Below are 21,267 nucleotides of genomic sequence, written 5' to 3'. Positions count from 1 at the left end.
CGTGAACAAGCGGGGAAGAAGCTGGAATCGCGATAGCAGCTATCGTCACCAACAGATCTGGCCGCGCGCAGTCGCAAACGTGCGCTCCGTTTGAGCGAACTGTTATCTGCTCTTGGACCACGTGTCTTGGACCACACCAGGGGGGCGCGCTGAAGTTTCCGCGAGCGATTCAAAGGGCCGTGCTCATGCTCGCAAGCGTTCGCTCGCCAGTGCTCATGCTTCTCTTCCCAAGTCTTTTGCTCACGTTAAAGCCTTGACCAGCTCCTGCAGATACGGTACAGTTCCTTACGGTACGTATACGTTTACCTGCTACAACTTGCACGCCACTTTTGTTTTGGCGGGCCCGTGCTGGCGCGAAGTTTAGACTCGAATATATTTGCATGCACCATATGTAGCAGAACGTTCTTTTGTGATCTGGGAGGTAAAGCCAGAGTTTCACATAATTGGTTGAATGATTACAGAAATTCTAGCTGCGTGTGGCCTTTAAGATGGCAGCAGCGTGCTGCATTGCGTAGTATACCGGGACTTTGCTCTCTTGGCTACTCCTCTGTGTAGCTTCCAGCACGCTAGCAGGCAGGAAAATAGTCTTGCATTGGTGTGGTAACTTCACTTATAATTGGAGGATTGGAAAACTTTTTGCGGCATGAGATTCGTGAGACGACGTCCTTTAATATAGTGAGGCCATTCTATGATTAGTTAAGTGTTAAGGGTCTCTTTAGGAAGAGAATGGTTTTATTGACATGTGGCACAATATCGTAGGGATATTCTAAGAGACACTCGGAAGGAGCAGTTGCCGGCCTTGTCAGGCTAAGCACACCTGTTGTTACAACTCACCAACACCACTACTTAAAATGACCTGCTGCAAGTCGTGTGTGGATCAAACCATTTGCCAGTTTAATTTCACTCTACAGTAGCTTTTTCATATCATATCTGCAACATAATTCTGAACGTCATCGTACAGCATAAGATTTTGAGAGAAAGTATTGCTTAAATTTATAAAGTAAATGTGACCGAGGTAAAACAACGGCACATATATGTTGCTCTTTGAAATACCGAATCGCACATCTTTATTGTAAATCAAGTGTGGCTTACTTTTTTCTTCACTGTTGTATTACAGAGCGAACTTCTGTGGGCAGCCAGTAGAATCCAAGAGGGGACCTAGATTGCTGTGGTTACTGCAGCTCCGTCTTATGTGGTCACCTTTTCTACTGTATTAAAAAATTTTGTAAAATAATTCTGGATGTCCTTTAATTTATTAGTCAATAAAGCCACTTTCTCACAAGGTCAGGTAATTTTTTTTCTGCATGTTGTTATGCTCATTTGCTTTGGATGTGTATTGCACATTTGATATATGTTAAACAATTTTATGCAAGTTATTATAAATACTGTAATGCTTCAATTTAATTTTCAGTTCTATATAGTAACATGTGTACTATGAAGCTAGCATACGGATGCATGGTATGAGGAAGAAGTGGCCAATAATTTTGCTTACCACGTCACTGTAGGATGATAAACTATAAATGCTGCTTTAAAGACAGCTATAAAAGCCTGCATATTGTTTCTGAAGCCATTATACGTTATGACTTCGGAAACAATATGCAGGCTTTTGTAGCTTAATTAGAATTTGTTAGACGTCCCCAGAATTCTGTTATAATTTATAACAGTATTCTGGGAACATCTAATAAAATTCTTGTTCTTGTCAAGATGTTTTATAAAAGCCTGCATAATGTTTCCAAAGTCATTATTACAGAATTCTGGGAACATCTAATACAGTTCTTGAAGTTGTTGTTGTCGATATGTTTATTAGCCAACTTTTAGCGTAACGTTAGCAGGGCTTACTGAAGTACCTGTAGACGTCCACGGCTAGAAAATGTCTTGACCAGGACAGCTATTAGACTTTTGAATTATCCGTTCAAGAGATCTTTTAGACATCAAATAGCTGCTTGTGTGTTTCGTGGGACGTACCATACTTCATAGAAGTAAATGTTTACTGCAGTTTATACGGTCTATAAGACTACACGAGCTATAGCGATCAATGCTTCGCCATTTGTGTTAAACTGTGGCGCTCCCCCCCCCCCCCCCTCATTTATAGAATAGAGACGTTCATCAAAATGGTGGATCGGATCATTAAATTTTTTGTATGGTGAAAATACCGTATGAAATTCTGGTAGCAACCTTCATTGTATTGAACATCTTGAAAAGATATTCCGCGTATTTACAGCTTATTTGCTCTCACTCACACTGATATTCTGTGGAAACTTAGAGAAAAAAAAAAAGGGGGGGGGGGGGGGGGGGCAACTCGTCATGAGAAGCCAGAAGTGAACCGCTGCACAAAAGGCCCGTGCCCTCTTGTTGGGAAATCTTGTTAACGCAGTTGGCGAAAAAAATACACATAGTAACTGGCTAAAAAAGTCGTATGGCTCTAGTAACGCTGAGTTGAACAGCATATCCTATTTCGCAACGCACGGCCGAAAGCGTTGCATGGAATAGTAGCGCAGCGTGGCCGGCCTAACTGCCGTATTTAGCCAGATAATGCCGCCGCCGTGAAAACAGATCAGGCAACACTGATGCTGCTGACATCGTTCCATCGCTCTCACGGTTCGCTCTCTATGGTTCGCTTTCTGCGCTTCCTGCTTGATAGCGAAGTTCATATTAGGAATTTCTGTGTAATGGTACTATTTTCCAGCCCTGCTATTTCACCTCTACGTGTTCGACGTGAGTGCCCTTACTTTTGTAGTTTACCTGGATTTCAGCATTTCGACGTCGTCGTTGTAGAAGCCGTTTGCAGTGTTCTCCGACTGACGTGCGCATTGACTGCAAACATTCTCTCGCGTTCGGAGCGGCCGGTTATTCCTCTTGCGAACTTCTATTTTTGGAACCCCGTCGCGAAAAGGTTCTACGGCATTACGATCGCAAATTTCTTGGTGGCAACGCTTTATTTCTGCCATTTCTCGACTGTTCAAATACCCGTCCTACTTTTATTGTATCGTTATTTTTTTAAATAATTGGGTATTTGTGCACTGTGTGCGCAAATTCACGAGTTCGGAAGAATTAGTTCTGTCCGAATTAACAGACGCAGAACATGAATTGATTGTTTCTCCGGTTTTGAAAGCCGTTTTGTCAAGGCATTCCGTAGCTCCATTGCCTGCACACCTGTTGCTGCCTCACGGCGTTCCCTTAACAGCTGCTTCGCTTAAGCGTATCGCTGGTGTCATGGGCTGCGCCTAGTTGCATGTGTTGTTGTCGATCTCGGAACTGATATTGATTGAAGGCGCCTTCTACAGCGGATGGTGATGGGTTCTTGTTTATAGTTGCCATAGAACGAGTGCGTTGCGCTGCCACTGACAGCTGTCAAACGAACGAAATCGCTATCCGATAGGAAAGCGAATAGATGTTGAAACAGAGATGCTAGACTATCATTGTTGAGTGAAGCAGTTCCGAGATTGCGTTTGTCACCATACTGCTTTTGTAAATACCAATAAGTGCTGACCAAACTATGTTCTGCCTTATGCGGTACTACCCGAGTGCTTCAGCCGTCTTGATATTTCTCCCATTGCAAGTCGATGCCTGTAGTGTAACTGCGGCAGTTCCTAGACTGGACTTGTGCATGAAGTCTTAGGTAAAGTAGCGAAACGTTTCATGAACATCCCGAGGAACGGACACGCTACACGAGGCTGTGTAGTAGATCACCTCTTGCAGATTTTTCGCGTAACAATTTGCCGTGCTACACTTGGCGAAATGCACCATCTGAAATGCACCATCTCTGGATGGAGCTCTTCTGTGCACGGCGTCCTTTGACAAACACACATTGTGTTCCCAAAGATAACATATTTAGTGTGCTGCGGCATTTCTGGTGTCATATTGTTTACTTCAAATAATTTTGTGGGCGAGAAGGCAATCAGTACGTGCCAGGTTATTATTCCAACTTAAAAAATATAACCTGCAGTGGTCCTTAAAACCAGTTCGGGGACAAGGTACTAGTTCAAGTATTGATATTTAAGAATTAACAATAAGACAATTACATTTCTGATGAGTCTGTGTTTTGATGACATTCACTGGTCTGGTGCATTTTGCTAATCGTGTGGATGCGTCTGTAATAAGTGACATAGATATAATTGCTTTGGTTAGTTGCAATGTAGTTATATGATTATTGATCTAATCTTGTCTTTATTGTAAAATTTCTGCTGTTTGCATGTCTTTGATCTTTGAGATATTGAATTCCTGTCAGAGGAGTCATGAACACAGCTGGGCTTTTGAAATGGCCTGTCCCTAATGCTCAATTACGAAAAAAAAAAAAAAAAACGAATTGCTTTGTTGTTGTTGCTGTTTGTACACATTAAGCTTGGCATCAAAACTGCTGCTTGCAATTATTTTCAAATTTTGCCCTAAGACTAATGTTACACATGTGAAACTAACGCTATGCAGATACAGACGAAAATTGTGTGAAACAATTTTTTCTCTTTTGCATTTTGTCACAGTACAGCTAATACTAAGGCATGCTTTATATTTGTTTACAAAACTGCCATTAGCAGCTCGCTGTCCATTGTAGTGCCAGTAATCTAAGAGGTATTATATACATTTCATAGGTTCATGTTATAGACATACACTTGTCTGAGGTAGTCATGGACAATTGAAATACGAACAAGCTAGGGCTAGCTAGGATGCGTTTTGTTTTTTATTTCAGCAATATATGTTAATATTATCACGATTATGGTTTCTCACCTATTGTGGGGCTTATACCATATTTGGCAACCGTATAAGTAGTGGTGTGAAATCGCGCTCACGAGATGCGAAAGGTGTTCTGGCTTGTTTTGGTTTCATTTGTCCATGACAGTACATACACTTGTCATGCACTTGTCATACTCTTGTCTTGAGGTACATTTTGTAGACATACACCCAGTAGTCAAGAAATGTGTATGAAAGTCCCTAAAATCATGTTCTGGCAAAGATGTATATACCTTGGTTGAAACTGTTTAGTTATTGAAAAATCCTGGCATTGTAGTCTTTCACATGGCCAGCATTGGTAGGCCTTATATCCTTTCTCTATGTTTTTGCAGTCCTTCATTTTCTATTTAGCTTCAACACTTAAAGAGGCTCGTAATGGATCTCTTATAGATGTGAGACATGTTCAAAATAATTGGCAGCAAAAATATGATGTGTTTTTCTTTTCTTATCCCCCCCCCCCGAGTGTTATTTTAGCCCTGTCATTTTTTTACTGTGTAAGCTTTTGGTGTGAAATTATTTCATGGAAAATCTCAGTTCCCTCCTGTTCACTTCAAACTGAAGACATCCATAAGCCTCCGTTTTTGTTGCAGTTCTGACTTCCTGAAAAAGCTGTAGCATCTGTTATATTCGATCATTTGCTTTCTCCTTTTGAGCAGCAGATAGCACAAGTGCTGTTCAGGAAATTGATATTGGCAGTGTTATGTACTTGTACGATACTGTCCAAAGCATTTATATCGGTTTGCCACTTTACTTTTTCTTTTTTCTTCTTCCCAGGGCTAACATGGAAGTGAGAGCCACTAGGCCATGGAGTCTTCCTTTATAGGTGGGTCTGCTGAGGCAGACACTGTCAGAGCACAGGCTGCTGATTGCTGCCCTGAAAACAGCAGCACCAAAGATGCTGCTGAGCCACTGCCTCCTAAGGATGATGTTCAGTCAGCAAAAGAACTGCCCCAGTCTCATGGTGTTGGTTACCAAGCTGCCACACAATCTGCAGCCATCACTAGTGATGAATCATGTCTAGTCAGCAGTAAATGAACAACCCAGTGCCTCAGGATGCAAGCAGACCAACAGTAGTTCCCCACAATCACAGAATTACCCACTAGTAGATGCAAGCCAGGAGGACTGTATTCCAGCAACCACCTCACCATTGGTCACACTGCCAGAAGTCCCTGCCCTGAACAAGAATGGGGCCCAAGCATCAAGTTCAATGCAGTCTTACAGCAAGACAAATAACCCTACGAGGGAGAATTCTGCTTCCATGTACAAGGTTCTTTCTCCCCAGAGTGGTGATGTGGGTGGCCCTGCCATTTTGCAGATCTCAAGCAGTCGTAGCTCTCCTGAAGTGCGGCTGTTTATGGACCCTGGTGCCAGCTCCGAGTCGGACAGTTCTTCGAGACACTGTGAAAGACTAGACAAGAAAGGCGAGTCGCACAACTTGTGCCGGTACTCGTCAGACTCGCACCTGCCACGCTGTGTTCGAACGCCAACAGAGCTTTCATCCTGCAGTCAGGAAAGTGACGACAGCGATGCTTTGCTCTCAGAACTTGAGTCTGAGCTGGAGGGAGTGGAGGGCTCCGACGCATCTAAACATGCATGGGGGCTCCAAAATGGCTCCCAAACAGGAACACGCAGGTAAGGTATTGGCATCCGTCACTTGGCCTTTCTTTTCAACTCTTGGTACAAAAGTAGTTTGGTAAATGTCATATCATCTGAATTAAAGTATGCAAGCAAAGGTGAGCTATGGCACGTAAGTTCACTTTTGTTTGCTAGTACTGGCTTTCTCTACCTGCATCTCACTTACGATGTGTGTCTGGCTCTCTCCGCCTCCATCACTTACAATGTGTGTTGTGCTTGCAGTCTCGTCATTGCAAAAAAAATTTGCATTTTTTGTGTAACTAGCCATAGAATTTCCTGGCTAAATAATTGAATGTGCTGAGAAATCAGGAGTGTGCATGCTGCAGTAGTATGATGGCTAGAGCATTGCTACTGCTTCCTTTTTGATACAACTATGGGTTAAGTCCTGGCCTTAGTGGATCCAGAATGCTGATTGATTCTCACTTTGTATGTTCCATTGTCTTCAATTGCTTGTGTGTGTGTGTGTGTGTTTTTTTTTCCCTGAACCTATTATGTGTGCATAGTACCAAATGTCTTATGGCACCCACTAAATTGCTCATCGATTCAAGCACACTAATGCTGAAGTGCTCATCATTGTGTGTGTGTGTGTGTGTGTGTGTGCGTGCGTGTGCGTGTGTGCATTCTTATTTACTCATTTCTTTATGCCATTGCTGTATATTAATTAGACAATAAAATGCAGGGTTCGTACACCTACTTAATATCCTTGAAAACCCTTGAATTTGGAAAAAGAGATTGTTTAAATTGCCATCGTGGTGGTAGACAAAGCTAGATCAAGCGACCAAGCACCACCATTTTTGGTCTAGTTCGTTCACATTGTGGCAGTCGTGGCTCCATTTTGGCAACAAAATTTGCCAACATTTCTACCATCATCAAATAAATTACATAAAATCCGGAATGCTGACGTAACCTAACAAGTTGTTGACATTTAATCCCCTTTGCGAACATTTACAAAGTGCTGAAGCTGTGAAGAAACGGAAATTTTTTGTAGCTATGGAGGGGGGGGGGGGGGGGGACACACATCCTGGAAATGTGTGTGTGTCATTTGGAAATTCTTATAGGCCTTTAGAGATTCACTGTCAGTTGACACTGTGCTCTATGTATGCTTGCTGACAGTCAGCGTATTTGGGTGTGACTCAAGCTCCTTTGAGCTAAGCTATGTTATGAGGTTGTCTTGAAATTTTACTTTGCAGTGTCAGCTGTTAAGAGCTGATTAATACTTTGCCAAGTCCAACCTCCATTCATGCAATCTTCAATGTGTGCAGAGATGATTTTTAGAGAACCTGCACAGGTAGGAAAGCAGAGGTAACAAGTTGAAACTTTCAGGCAGTGATTAAAGCATGTCTAAACATTGGCGAGTCCCTTTGACAGTGTCTACTAAAATATGCCACCCCATAGTCAACAAAGTTGCAAGGAACATTGTAGCGCGGGACTTAGCCTTTGGTGGACATATGGACATAACCTTTGGTGATGCCCCACCTCAGGCGCCCCTGCAGGTTATGTTCATGTTAATGAAGGCAGGCATGCAAGCATGGACACAAGTAAAAATGAAAAGGATATGTGTTGTCCTTTTTCTTCTTACTTGTGTGTCCATGTTTGCACACTTGCCTTCTGTAGCACGAAGCCTTACAAAATTGCTCAACTTTCTGTCATTTCATGTTATGGTCATAAGCATAAAGGTAACATATTTGAAGGGAATCCTCACGTACCGGAGAGTAGAGGTATCAAGGTTCAACTTATCATTTAGCAAGGAGGCCCAGTGTAGAAAGATTATCTGGTAATATCCTAAAGCTCATAATTAACAAAATTGCATGGAACTCTGGATTGCATTTGGATATTCTTATAGGCCTTTAGAGATTCACTGTCAGTTGAATCTATGCTCTATGTATGCTTGCTAACAGTTTATATAGAGCTGCTAAAGTTTTGTCATAGCATACCTATCCACACTTTCTGACCATATGTAGCTGGCTCTTCTATAAGTTCTTAGGCCACTGTGCTCTGGACCAAAGCGGACTGACTACAAGCTCTGCATTATGCATTGCACCACACTCCTATTGCTCAAAAGCAATATAGAATGATAATTCCTATCCACTTTCAATATTTTGTAGTGATGGATTCTGTAAGATACTTATTGCACACCTTTAGACTTGTGGTTAATGTGTCATTAGTATGTATACACTGCTTTTAGCTAAAAAACTTAAATTTATCTTCTGGTAAAGCAATTGCAAGATCAGTGATAACCAAAAAGCACTAATTTTTTATATTACCAGCCTGAAATGTTTATACATAATGGGTATAATTCACTGCTATCATTAAGACTGTTTTGGATGTCTGCAAAGAAGAGTCATAAACTTTCGTAGGACGTTCTGGCGGGCTAGTTGGTTCATAGCTTTTAGACGTTTATAAACTGCGCAAAAAAACGAAGACACAAAAAAGAAAACACACACGACACCACAAGCGCTCGTGGTGTCGTGGGTGTTTTCTTTCTTGTGTCTTCGTTTTTTTGCGCAGTTTATAAACGTCTAAAAGCCATAAACTTCCATAATTAATTTATTCCAAACATTGCAGTGGTAAGGTGTATAAATAATTAGTTATAAAACGCATGGGTCATCGTCACCCTTCTCACCATATAATCATGTGAACCCCTTGCCAGCAGTGATACATCAAGGAGCACCTGTCATTACGAAACCTCACTGTACATAGTGTGATGCTGCCAGTAAACTTAAATACCTGTGCAAAAAGGGATTTGTGTGACTCTACTTTACTTGAACCTTAGTAAGAATCAGACCTGAGAAATTCTTGAAAGGGTCTGTATCTCATTTAACCACCCCACTTTTGTAGAGAAAGGGTTGTACTATCTATCATAGGAAGTGCCCATACCCACAACACATCTGAAAATGTGTGAAAAAAATGTCAGACAGAATTTTTAGACTGGCAAGTTTTCTGAACACTGATAACTGAGAGAAATGGAAACAGCACACTGCAAAAGAATGAAAATTGAAATGAAGGGGAGCTTCAGCAGGGCCAGCAGGTCTTTTTAAACTGTTTGATTAAAGTATCAATGTCTTTATCTTGTAACCAGCTTCTGCAAAAGGTTATATCTAGTATGCCGACTTTTTAGTTCTTTTCTACCACACATCTTGCTTCACATGCTGTTCAGGCATTGCATATGTCATTTCATTCTACTACGCAAAGGGGGACCCCAAGGAACACAAATTATCTCTGAGGGTGTAGTCTCTATTGAGCTGACTTCACAGTGTAGCTATTCGTACTGTGACCTCTTCTCCAGTAACACTTATATCGTTTTTAAATCATTGTGATCACAAAGATAAAGAGGCATACTGTACAATACACAACGTTTATTAGGCTCCTGTCATTTAATTATATAAACCTTTGTTAAAGAAAGGTGGCTCAAAGGCCCGTACAGAGGGAGCAGGAAAAAGAGGAAGGGGGGGAAAAGTTCCAAGCAACAGTCAACCCCTCATAAATCAAAGTCCTTGAGGGACAGTAGGCTTGACCATTGTCATTGGGCATATAATGATACCCAATCATGGTAGGTCTTAATGTGCACCATGAAGTATTTGTGCTGGATGTAATTGTAGCCGCTACACTCCCACGACATGTAACTGTTGGTCGAGCAAGTGACCATGATTGCAGGGCCTCGCTGAGTGCATCAGACGCTGGCTTTCTCCAGCAATCCATGTTTGGTTTATAGCAGTTGACATGCATACATGTTCATCATGATACTACTTTATTCCTATACCTTTGTTCCTAATATTGAAGCTTTACAAAAAGAGATTCTTGAGCACCCAGACCACCTAGTCACATTAGCCCACTTCGACGTTGCTAGCGTCCTGTTGTGCATGACTTAATGGGTGCCTACCTCTGCCCCGTATCTCCTTTTAGCCCATCAGCAACCTTCAGTGCCTCTTTTCTGAATAAATGAACTCATTCATTCATTCATTTTTATAGCTGCACAAGTGCTTTGTGGCAGTATTGATTGGGGGAACCACTGACGTGCTTTAGTATGCCAGAACTGCCAACATAAAGACTGCCGATGGGGGGGCGTTGCTTGCTCTGTGTCAGCTCCAAGCTTCGTTATTTGCCTTTCTTCATGATGGGACATCGCAAATGCTCTCGTTCACAGCGTCTTGTGAATCCACATGCCCATGTATGTTCTTTTTAGCCTGTGCTATCATTGTGAAAAAGAAAAAAGCACCAGCCACTCAGTCTGACATGTCTGGACATGCTTACATGCGAGGTTTCTCCATACCATCAGTTTAGCTTGTCTCCTGCAATGAGGGAGCTATCATTTGCCAGACTGTTTGCCACTTAGTTCACGCACTCAGTGTTTAAATGCTGGAGAAACTTGTTTGCCTGCAAATGTAACTGACTGTTAGTAATTGATTATTGAAAAAGTAGTTAAATGAGTACTATGTTACTGTTGAAAAAAAAATGTAATTGATCAATTGCATAATTACACAGTAATTTAGTTGATTACTTCTCTTTGTAATGCCAATAGCCATTGAGAGTACTTAAAATAAGTAAAATAATCAGCCCATTAGATATGTCTATAAAGTGCACCATTATAATGAACATATGCTAAGTACAAAATGAGGCCACAATAAACCAAGTAAGTCAGAGGAAGCAAGTAGTGATAGAAAACACAACACTGTTGTGTTCAGCAATTCTCCTCTTTTTTATCTTTTTCCAGCTTCTTTTTAATATTTTCTAGGTCCAGGCACATTGTGAGGACATTGTTACTTTTCAGAAAAGCGCAAAGGCTAATAAGAATAAAGCTGATAGGATGAATATGTATTTTAATTAAGATTATAGCTTATTTGCTGAAATAGCTTCAGTGTCATTGTATGAGCAGTTCCCCCCCCCCCCCACCACCTTTCATAATGATTTTGTTGGCAGTTAGTTCTGGCAGCATTTAAGATAATTTTTCGTATGCCTTTTACTGCCATCAGGTGGCAGCGTGAAATATAAACACTTGCATCACTGAAAAGCTCCGAAAAGCAATTGCCTGGCTTTTTTTTTTCCTCAGTTGTCTTTGATTGAAGCTAACACTCTGAGTCTTCAGCTTTGTGTGCTGTACCTTCTTTTTGCATACAGCTTGAATTTCTAAAAATAAGGGTTCGTGGAACATATTTGTTGTAGACCACATAGCATTCACAGCTGCCAGTGCAAGTGTGCACATTAAATCACCCATATAGCTTTTGAAGAAAGAAATGTGGTATAGGCAGTCACTGGCCCTCACTCGTCCCTACATCCACTCACACTCACCAGTACTAACTCGCCTTCGTACTTGAATTGAATAGAATGCTGGGGTTTTACGTGCCAAAACCACGATCTGATTATGAGGCATGCCGTAGTGGGGGACACCGGATTAATTTTTACCACCAGGGGATCTATAACGTGCCCCCAATGCATGGGACACGGGCGTTCTTGCATTTCGCCCCCATCGAAATGCGGCCGCCGCCGCAGCCTGGGATTTGACCCCGCAACCTCGTGATGAGCAGCGCAACACCATAGCTGCTAAGCCACTGTGGTGGGTCGCCTTCATACTCGTGTTTACTCCTGTTCACTGACACCTGCAGGATTCTCTCTCATTCAAATTTGCATATACTCGCTCACACTTGCACTGGTATGTATATGAGTGAGTATGCCAACCTATGAGTATAAAATCTACTTCCCGGGTGGGTGGTGCTTTATGTTAAGCTTAGTAGGAAGCCCTGGTCCATTGGGTGAAATTCTTCATTGGGCCCTGTGTGTTGGGAAGTGAGAAGACTGCTTGAAGCCTCTGATCATTGCCTTTAGGGTTGTTGCCTGTGCCTTGCATGCAGGTGCAAGCGGTGTGCCCTCAACTATGACCTTATGGAACGGCTAGAGCAGACCAACTTTGAGCTTCAGCAACAGCTCAGGTATATCAGTGAGAAGACGTCAGCCCGTGAAGCTGAAAGTATGCGTATGCTGGCAGAAGCACGGGCTGAACTGCTGTCCAAAAATGAAAAGGTAGGGTACCTTGCATCTGTGTGTAAGATGGGACGTGGAATTAGCTTGCCTGCTCTCTCATCCACCTGAACACTTGCAGGCAGATTTTCCACATGAAAATTTTGATATGCTTTATAGTCATTGGTGATCACTGTTTATTATAATAGAAGTGGTGTGAATATTTGTAACTTTGGAATAGAAAATCAAATACTGCACTTTTCAAGTTTTGAACTGAATAGTTGCCATTTGCAAGTTTATGTATTTTTCTAATATTTCTTTAATGTTTTGCATCGTTAAGTGCGCTGTAGCAAAAATTAAGCTTGAACAGAACTGTAACAACTTTCCTCCCAGACACAGTGCACATAAAACACAAAATGTTCGGTAGCAGAGTACAATGCGCCACTCAGGGAGATTGACTTCTCCAACTAAATCGCTCAATGTTTGCTGAATCGCTGCTCCTTCATACTTCTTGGTCTTCAATATATCCCCTCTTTGAATTGAATTAAATTGACCATGTAAATGGACTGGTGTTGACTCTGTAATTATTACTGCTAGCCTCATACTTGTTTATTTGCCCTGAAACTGCACTGACCACAGCCTGGAAGTCGGGGTACCAAACTCCCATGTGAACATTTAATGTGATTTGCTCATTTTTAGAACAAGTGTATACTGGAATTGCTTTCCTGTCTCAATTGCTCTCTCGCAGACAGAAAGTGCTTCAAGACTGCTGTACACCAGGCGTTTTGCTAATGCCCCTACTACATTTTTTGTTTGTTTGTTTGTTTGTTTGTTTGTTTGTTTGTTTGTTTGTTTGTTTGTTTGTTCGTTCTTCTTACCTTACTCATTTCTGCCTTTGGGCCATGCAAGTACTACATGAAATAAATATGTGATATGCAGTTTGGCTGCTGGCATTGTTTTATTTGGCTTGACACTAAGGACCAGTATTGTTCCCAGAGGAATTTACAATGAAGGCTGAAGCGTTGAAAGTATTCATAAGGCTATCATAATGACAGTGGTGAGAATTTGTATAATATGCAGGCTGTATATTATGTAAATTCTTACGACTGTTTAGATATTTAAAAACTGCAAATGTGAATTTGCCTGCTCAGTACATGCACCAGACATAGCCATTTAGGGCTCCTATTCAATTTCTAAAGCTTACACATGGCTGCTCCAAAGTGCTCCAAAATTTTTATTTTTGTTTTCTGAGAATTGCTCTTAAACTGCATCTTGTCAGTAGCACCACTCCAGCTGAAATGCCGCAACTAGGTAACAGTTTTCTGCTGAAGCCAAGGTGCATTCTTTTGCAACAAGTGTGCCTATATAGCATTTGCACTTGTTGAAAGTCTTATGTTAGTAGTACATCTTGTGTGTCTTGTCATCTATAATCAACTTTGCACTATGGTTTGGCTTGGTGGTGTTTGTGACTTGCTGCTGTGCTCCTCAACCACAGTTGTGCAGGCAGCTGGAGGCCGTGACAAAGGAGAAAGACAGCATGGTAGTAAAGTATGCAACTAGTGAAAAGGAGGTTATCCTGGCACGCAAGGCCTTGGAGGACACGGAGAAGAAGTATCGGGAAGTTGTCAAAGAACGAGACCAGCACTTCAGCCGGGTGCGATCGCTCAACAATGAGCGTGCTCGTCTCTGTTCCAGCCTTGACACAAAGGTTAGCATCTCTCATGTCTAGCCTGTTGTGCATACGGCAGCCATTGCCAAATCCTGGCTGGGAGCTTACCACTGTTGTTGAAAAGAAAGTGTACAATCATTGCATTGTATCGGTGCCAACATATAGGGCAGAAACTTGGAGGTTAACAAAGAAGTTCAAGAACAAGTTAAGGACCACACAAAGAGCGATGGAACGAAAAATGTTAGGCCTAACGTTAAGAGACGGGAAGAAAACGGTGTGGATCAGAGAGCAAACGGGGATAGCCGATATTCTAATTGACATTAAGAGGAAAAAATGGAGCTGGGCAGGCCATGTAATACGTAGGATGGAATAACTGGTGGACCATTAGAGTTACAGAATGGATACCAAGAGAAGGGAAGCGCAGTCGAGGATGGCAGACAACTAGGTGGAGTGATGAAGTTAGGAAATTTGCAGGCGCAAGTTGGATTCGGCTAGCGCAAGACAGGGTAATTGGAGATCGCAGGGAGAGGCCTTCGTCCTGCAGTGGACATAAATATAGGCTGATGATGATGTTTTGTCTTCATTGCACTCCTCGTAAACCTTCCCTGGACAATGACATAGTGTTAGAGCTGTTGCCACAACAGCACCAACTGAGGGCTTGGCTAAATACTTCTTGCTCAAAAATGAACTTATTTGAGCAGACCTGTCAGTAGTCAAACCCACTTATAACGATACCGGTTTTATCAATGTATCGGTTATAACAATTAGAAGCTGCTGCGCCGTCAACTTTTGTATGTTTTCTGTGGTTAAATAACCCGCTTACTACAATGCCCCCATGCCGCATTATCGGTTATAACGATGAAGTCTGGCTACTGAGATCACGCCAACTGTGCTGGCAGGGCTGGCGGGGTGCCGCAAATATGTGCGACACAATAGCGCCAAAACAGCGTTAGCGTCCACCGAAACGAAGCGACGGAGTTCGCATCGCCATAGTCATCAGTAAAGATCGTACATGAATGACAGCGACGCCCGAACGCTTCGTGCCTTTTTGTGCCTTTAAAGCCGTTATTCTTGCATTTACCGCCGTGCATAGCACCGTGTTGGCCGAGTGCCTTCTTGACTGTGTAGTCGTCATCCATGATCACGTCGATAGCGGTTGAGATTTCGTCTGCAGCGGTTGCGGCAAACAGTAGTTTCGTTGTGACTCGGCATGCACATCGGCCGCGCGCCTTCAGAACCGCAAGGTCGCCGTCTATGATCGCATCGACGGCGGCCGCGCTTGCGGCAAACAATAGTTTAGTTTTTACTCAGTGCAAAGCTGTCGAGGATGAAGAGCACCGTCTACATCGCGATGAGCAGCGACCTGGCGAAAGAATAATCGGGTTGTGCGTGCTGTAGTGAAAAGCGTGTCTCAGATGACACGCACCGTGGTCGTCCTGTGAAAGAAGTCGCTAGGCCTTCGCCAGTACGAGCACTAATCAGTCACAAGATGACGAGAATTGCAGTTTCCGCACTGCTTGTGTGCGAAATAGAAACATGATTTTGCTGATTCATTCATTCAATAAATAAAAGCGTGTTGACGTAGATAGCATTTGTTTATTGTTTTCTAAGATACCCTCGATAATTCGATATTCGGTTAGTTCAGAAATTTTTTCGGTCCCGTAAAATCCTAATTAACCAGGTTTTACTGTATAGCAGTGCCATTCTTGAACGCCAACAGCCGCGACATGTTACACGTGATCAGAATGCGCAGGAAGCAGAGTTAAACAGTTAAACCACTCAACACAATCAGCAGCCAGATGGAGGAAGGTGGTGGGGAGGGACACTGGCCTCCCCACCATTATAGTTTTCTCACAACAGCTCTGCCATCCCCCTATTTTGATTTTTTTCATGTAACCCGGTTACAACAATTATCGGTTATAACAATGAAATTTTCAAGGCACTTGAATATTGTTATAAGTAAGTTCAGCTGTACCTTTTTTTTTTTGTGTGTGTAGCGTAACACCATGAAATGTTTTGGTGTACCAATCATCCTCTTTGTAAGCTTTGCTTAATGTCCAACTAGTGAGCAGAATTCAGTGATTGTGGGTGCATGCATGTGTACACCCATAAGCAAATGTAAACAGGCCATCATCATCATCAGCCTATTTTTATGTCCACTGCAGGACGAAGGCCTCTTCCAGCAAACTACAATTACCCCATCTCACACTAGCTGATTCCAAGTTATGCCTGCAAATTTTGTAATTTCATCACACCATCTAATTCTCTGCCGTCCTCAACTGCACATTCCGTCCCTTCAGACCATAAGGGCCCCGAAATAACTGAATCGTTTTGTAGCCTAGACATGGAGCCTAGAAATTAAATTGATCAGAAGCAAAAAAATGGACGAGTTGGTATGTGTCTTGTCTCTTTTCATGCCTTTACTTTTGTCCGACTAGTTTGCACTCCGATTTAGCCATGGAGCCTGGAAATGAGAACTGCAGACTTGGTGTTGTGTAGATCACAGTGCACTTGTTGATTTTAAGTTATATATTTTTTGGCTTTACAGAAGTTCTTTCTTTGCACGTGTGGTCTGCATAATTTTGCTCGCAGGTGTTAATGTGTACACTTGTGCAAGTGATTGAGGGAAGGAGAGAAATTGCATACATGGAGTGAAGCTAAATTGAGGCGCAATAAGAACTGCAGTGAATTACCCTCCAATTAACTCAGAATTATTAGGAAAGTTGGATAAGAAGTGTCATGGCTCTCGTTCAGTCCCTTTTTTTGGTCCTAATAAGGTAATATACCTGTAAAACGTGCACTCTCAATTGTCATGAATTCATTAACAATTATTATTTGACATCTGATTGTAGCGGTGGCTATTATTCAGCATGGGCAGGCCTTGGCAAGTTCCAGTAGTGATAAGAGCTTGTTGACCATTGAGACTGCACATGTTACAGGGGTTTGAGAGAGAGAAATTAGCAGGTCCATAAATGACCATCAAAAGAAAAAGCCTGCACATTTGCCTGTCATCTGCTGTGTCCCTAGCTGAACTCCTGTGAAGGTGATTGTGGCGGAGCTTGCGAGTGTGTAGAAATGCTAATTTTAACTTAAGGTTAGTGACTAGCATGTTCAGTAAAATCTTGCAACGATGCTAAGACAAGTACACCAAATTAGTTTCTCAAGTACTACAGGTTTTAACCGAAAGGTCAGTATGCAAGGGCAAAAAAGTAGCATGCTGGCAGATATGGATGCTGATTATGGATTATTAAAGTTTCATCACATGGAAACCTCAGGTTTAGCATAGAACTTACACATATCAGTGATTGAAACAGTTAAGTACATTTTCATTGTACTTGACCTGTCCAATGTAACACTTCCCACAGGAGAGGGGCATGTTATAAAAAAACCCTATTAGGCATGGTTTTTGTGCAGTAAAACCAACTGATGTCCACCACTTGTCCTGTGCATTTCGTGTCAAACAAGTGTCAACTTGTCCTTCATAGCACTGTAAACTGCTTCATAATTCCTTCCTAGTTTTGTGCTTGCTAAGGTGGAGACTTAGGCGAGTTGGTGGTTCATGATCTTCTGCGTACAGAGCACGCAAGGGTGAAACAAAAAGAAAGACTGGCAAACAGCTCTGTCTGTGTGTGCCATTCTTCCTTTGTGTCTCATCTTTGTGCACACTGTACGTAGAAGCTATGTGCCACTTTCAAGTGGATGACAACTCTTCCTTCACAAAGAGCATCCTGTGAACAATGAACCACACTCTGAACTGAAGTGCAAGAAACAGTCTCTAGCCAGACTGCACATTTAAAAGAAGCTGACTATGAATTCTATCAATAATTAGTTTAGTTAGTAAAGTTCATCTATGTTGCTATGGGCCATGTGTGCATTTAATGAGTGTACTTATATGTGCTGTGCCAACACATTGCAACTAGTTCAGGCACAGGCGCAAAGAACCTTGTAACTTTTTTCTTGTATTGTTGGGGGGGCTGTAGGCTCTTCGTGACTGTCATATGTACAATTACGAATTTTTTGTGGGTCATGGGTGCAATAATTTCATTGCAGATGACTGTGCCAGTTCATTTAAGGAGACATCTAAGAGTAAATAGCAATGGTCAAACTTACTACTTCATATTGAAGTTCAGCAACCAAAATTAATTTTTCTGCTGCTTGTTTTATGTAATAAGTAAGATATTTGATAGAAATACTTTGTTTTCTTCATAGGTTCCGAGTGTTACGTGTGTATACCCCGTCAATGTTATGATCAGTTTCTCAAGGAGTGCAAGCTTCTTGTGTTCTTGTGTTTCTCATTCTGTTATTGGTGGATTTGCGTCAGTTCCTTTTGACACTTTGTATGGTTTAGAAGTGGTAGCTAGCTCTATTGCAGTTGCATCTTTATATAAAATTGAAGTCATGTTAACAATAATGTGAGACAATTTTTTTGAAATCTTGTTTACTATAAAATTGCTGGGCCCTCTTGCATTCAATTCTCCTTTCACCATAACCTGAACCAAATAGTATTATCTATTTGGACTTTGATGAAGTGTAAAACAAAGAGATATTAACTGTTGAGATGAGGATGGATAATGTAGTGAGGGGAACCCTCGAAAGGGGGGAAGCAACATCCAAAATGTAAGTGTTGTGTGCCGTTAGTTGGTGTTCAAGTGCTGGTTGACTACGCATGGTAGCCACGCAACATACCAAGAGATATTTGACAATTTCTGTATGAGAGGAGGCTGATGGGAATTATGTTCTTTTAGCTAGCAGACATGGCAAAGCTTCAGAAAGAGCAGGAGAGGCTCAAGGAGGAATTGTCTTCACGAGACATCAAGATCAAGTGGGCTCAAAACAAGCTCAAGACTGAGGTGGATGCCCACAAGGTGAGTACGTCCTTAGTGCATTACCTCTGCATGAAAAATAAATTGGGTCTTCATACACAACTTAACTTTGCCTGAACTGAGTTTTTTTGGTTTCTTTTTGTTTTTAATGAACCACATGCCTTTTGGTTTCCTGAATGCAGCTTATTACTTAGCAGCTCATTATTTTGTGTTTGTCTGCTTTGATGCTCTAACTGCAGCGGGAACTGTACTTTGGTCCGAGTCCTGATTAGATAGTACGACTATGCAGCCGCAGAACGTGCCAACTATAATAAAGGGGGCAACAGTTTTTTTGGTAGCTGTGTGGATTAAACTGGGGATTTGGTCACAGTTACCTTCCTTCGATCACGTCCATGGTTCACATTCATAGGAAGCTAGCATGCGGTTGTTGTCAGAAGCTGTGCCACTTTATTTTGTACCTGGCAGACAAAGTGCCTGTTATTTCACGAAGTCAAGTTTTAAAAAATGCTGTAGGTGTTTTACAAAACCAGCTGTTAGTTTTTCTTCTGTCCAATTTTAGCCTCATCTCGTCCTTTGGAGTTGACATTTGCCATCAATGATAAATTTTGCAAGCAAAGTTTGATCCTTCAGTTCATGTACGTGAATAACAATGCTATGCCTATAAAAACACATACAAAAAAATCCTAATCAGGATTTGGAAGTCAATTGAACGATATTGTGGCTAAATTTATGGAAAATGCTTTAGTCTGCAATGGTTGTGCATGGTGAAAGGATATTAACTATATGTACTTTCATGTGAGAGACTGTTATATACTATTTGTTTTTGTGAATATGTTTCTATTCTTCAGGTGTATGAAAGCAAGTTTTAAATATTTGTTGTCTGCAATGGTAGCCTGACTAGACACACAAGCTTGAAAAAGAGGCTGCTTGAGGCACCATACAGCAGACATCGAATGTCATGCAAATTGTAAATGCCACCATTATGGGAGTTTCAGTGAGCAAGATCTTTGCAGCGATCCATTTTCTACAGCTATAATCTGTCCAGAACATGCAAGCTTTTTATATCGGAGATCCTCTTCATAGCTGCTCAGATGTATTTCTACAAGTGTAAGCCACTGTGGAATATAAAGAAGTGGCTGTAGTGAGCAGGAAAACCTGCTTTCTTTAATGCATGGGGACTTGGCCTACAGTGATTACAATGTAGCATCTTTATTTTGCACTTAATTCATTGGAGCTCAATTAAATTCAACAAGCCATCATTGCTTCCTTGGTGGCAACAAAGTGCCATGGGTGTGAGACCACCTTATTTTGCTCATTGAAACTCTAACTAATAGTAAAAGTTTACACTGCAAGTTAAAGAAGTCTCACTGCTTGCTCAGTTAATTTAGACAAATTTGTACAAACAAGTAAGCTTTCTTGAAAACACCACCAGGTGTATTGCCATGCATGAATCATGCCCAGGGATGTGCCCCATGTCTGATTTACATTGAAGTGCAGTTTATTTATTTATTCCAATAAAAGAAAGGTGCTAGAGTAAAAGGCTTGTGCCAGATGCTGCTGTTAGACCATAGTCACCATTACTTTGGTCATACTAGTTGGTACACACATACACATCATGGTTGTTGCTGCCAGCTCGAAAAGGCTTATACCTGTTGCAATTGTGATTTAACCCTTTTAGTGTCCAGTTTTCCTGCAGGGGACGCAACCCCAGTGTCGGGTTTTTTCTCAGATATTATAAAACATTGCACAATGGTTTATTTTTGGTTATTCAAAAGGAGGAAAAATTTACTCTGATAGTGGCAAAGGCACTCTTAGTATGATCCTCACTAGAGAGTAGAGAACATACAAGTACATCAGTGACATGGTTGGACAGAAACATACCGCCATGTCAGTGACACTGAAAGGGTTAAGGGGAAAACATGTTTATTTACTCTAGGCACCTGAAATTTTCAGCAAATATTTAATCTTGTGTGCCAATTGCAAATATGCAATTAGCTTTTCTCTAAGTCAATCCTACAAAAAGTAAAACATATTTTGAATGATAAACTTGGGCGTTGAGTTGCAACACATGTACTGCAGCAAGAGAGCTAAAATTATGCAGTTATGTTTCTGAATGTCCAAAGATGTAACTTACGAGAAGAAAGGGAACCGAGGGGCCCGATTTTTATTAATCATTTCATAAGAAGCCAACAAACAATGACACCGAGGACAACATAGGGGAAATTACTTGTACTTACTAATTGAAATAAAGCAACGATAAATTAATGTGAATGAAAATGGATGAAACAACAACTGTCCGCAGGTGGGGAACGGTGCCACGTCTTCGCATTACGCGTGCTCGTCACGCCTGCGACAGAAAGGATGTTCCACATATGCCGCATAGGTTTGTGAGTGTGGCGCTGGTGATATAATCTCGACCGGCTGAGGTGGGTCGTCACCGCAGGAATCGGGAGACGACGATGA

The 21,267-nt window shown here is 41.7% G+C and overlaps 1 protein-coding gene across 3 annotated transcripts in view; it reads left to right on the top strand.

Annotated features, from left to right (window-relative positions):
- The first annotated feature begins 2,579 nt into the window (after positions 1-2,579).
- Positions 2,580-21,267, top strand: part of LOC119464887 (coiled-coil domain-containing protein 186) — an 86,328-nt gene continuing 67,640 nt past the window's right edge. For 2 of the 3 annotated variants that reach the window (XM_049665472.1, XM_037725765.2), the window contains exons 1-5: positions 2,580-2,715; positions 5,500-6,357; positions 12,207-12,375; positions 13,808-14,020; positions 18,727-18,846. In XM_049665472.1, coding sequence (XP_049521429.1) covers positions 5,933-6,357; positions 12,207-12,375; positions 13,808-14,020; positions 18,727-18,846 — 927 coding nt within the window. In that variant the 5' untranslated portion in view covers positions 2,580-2,715; positions 5,500-5,932. Of the gene's footprint in view, positions 2,716-3,260; positions 3,570-5,499; positions 6,358-12,206; positions 12,376-13,807; positions 14,021-18,726; positions 18,847-21,267 lie in introns of those variants that run through there. The other variant, XM_049665467.1, reaches the window with a different exon arrangement.

Source organism: Dermacentor silvarum, chromosome 1 (genome assembly GCF_013339745.2).
Source record: "Dermacentor silvarum isolate Dsil-2018 chromosome 1, BIME_Dsil_1.4, whole genome shotgun sequence".
NCBI lineage: Eukaryota > Metazoa > Arthropoda > Arachnida > Ixodida > Ixodidae > Dermacentor > Dermacentor silvarum.
Note: the sequence above shows the minus strand (reverse complement) of the source record. Positions and strands in the feature narration are given on the sequence as shown.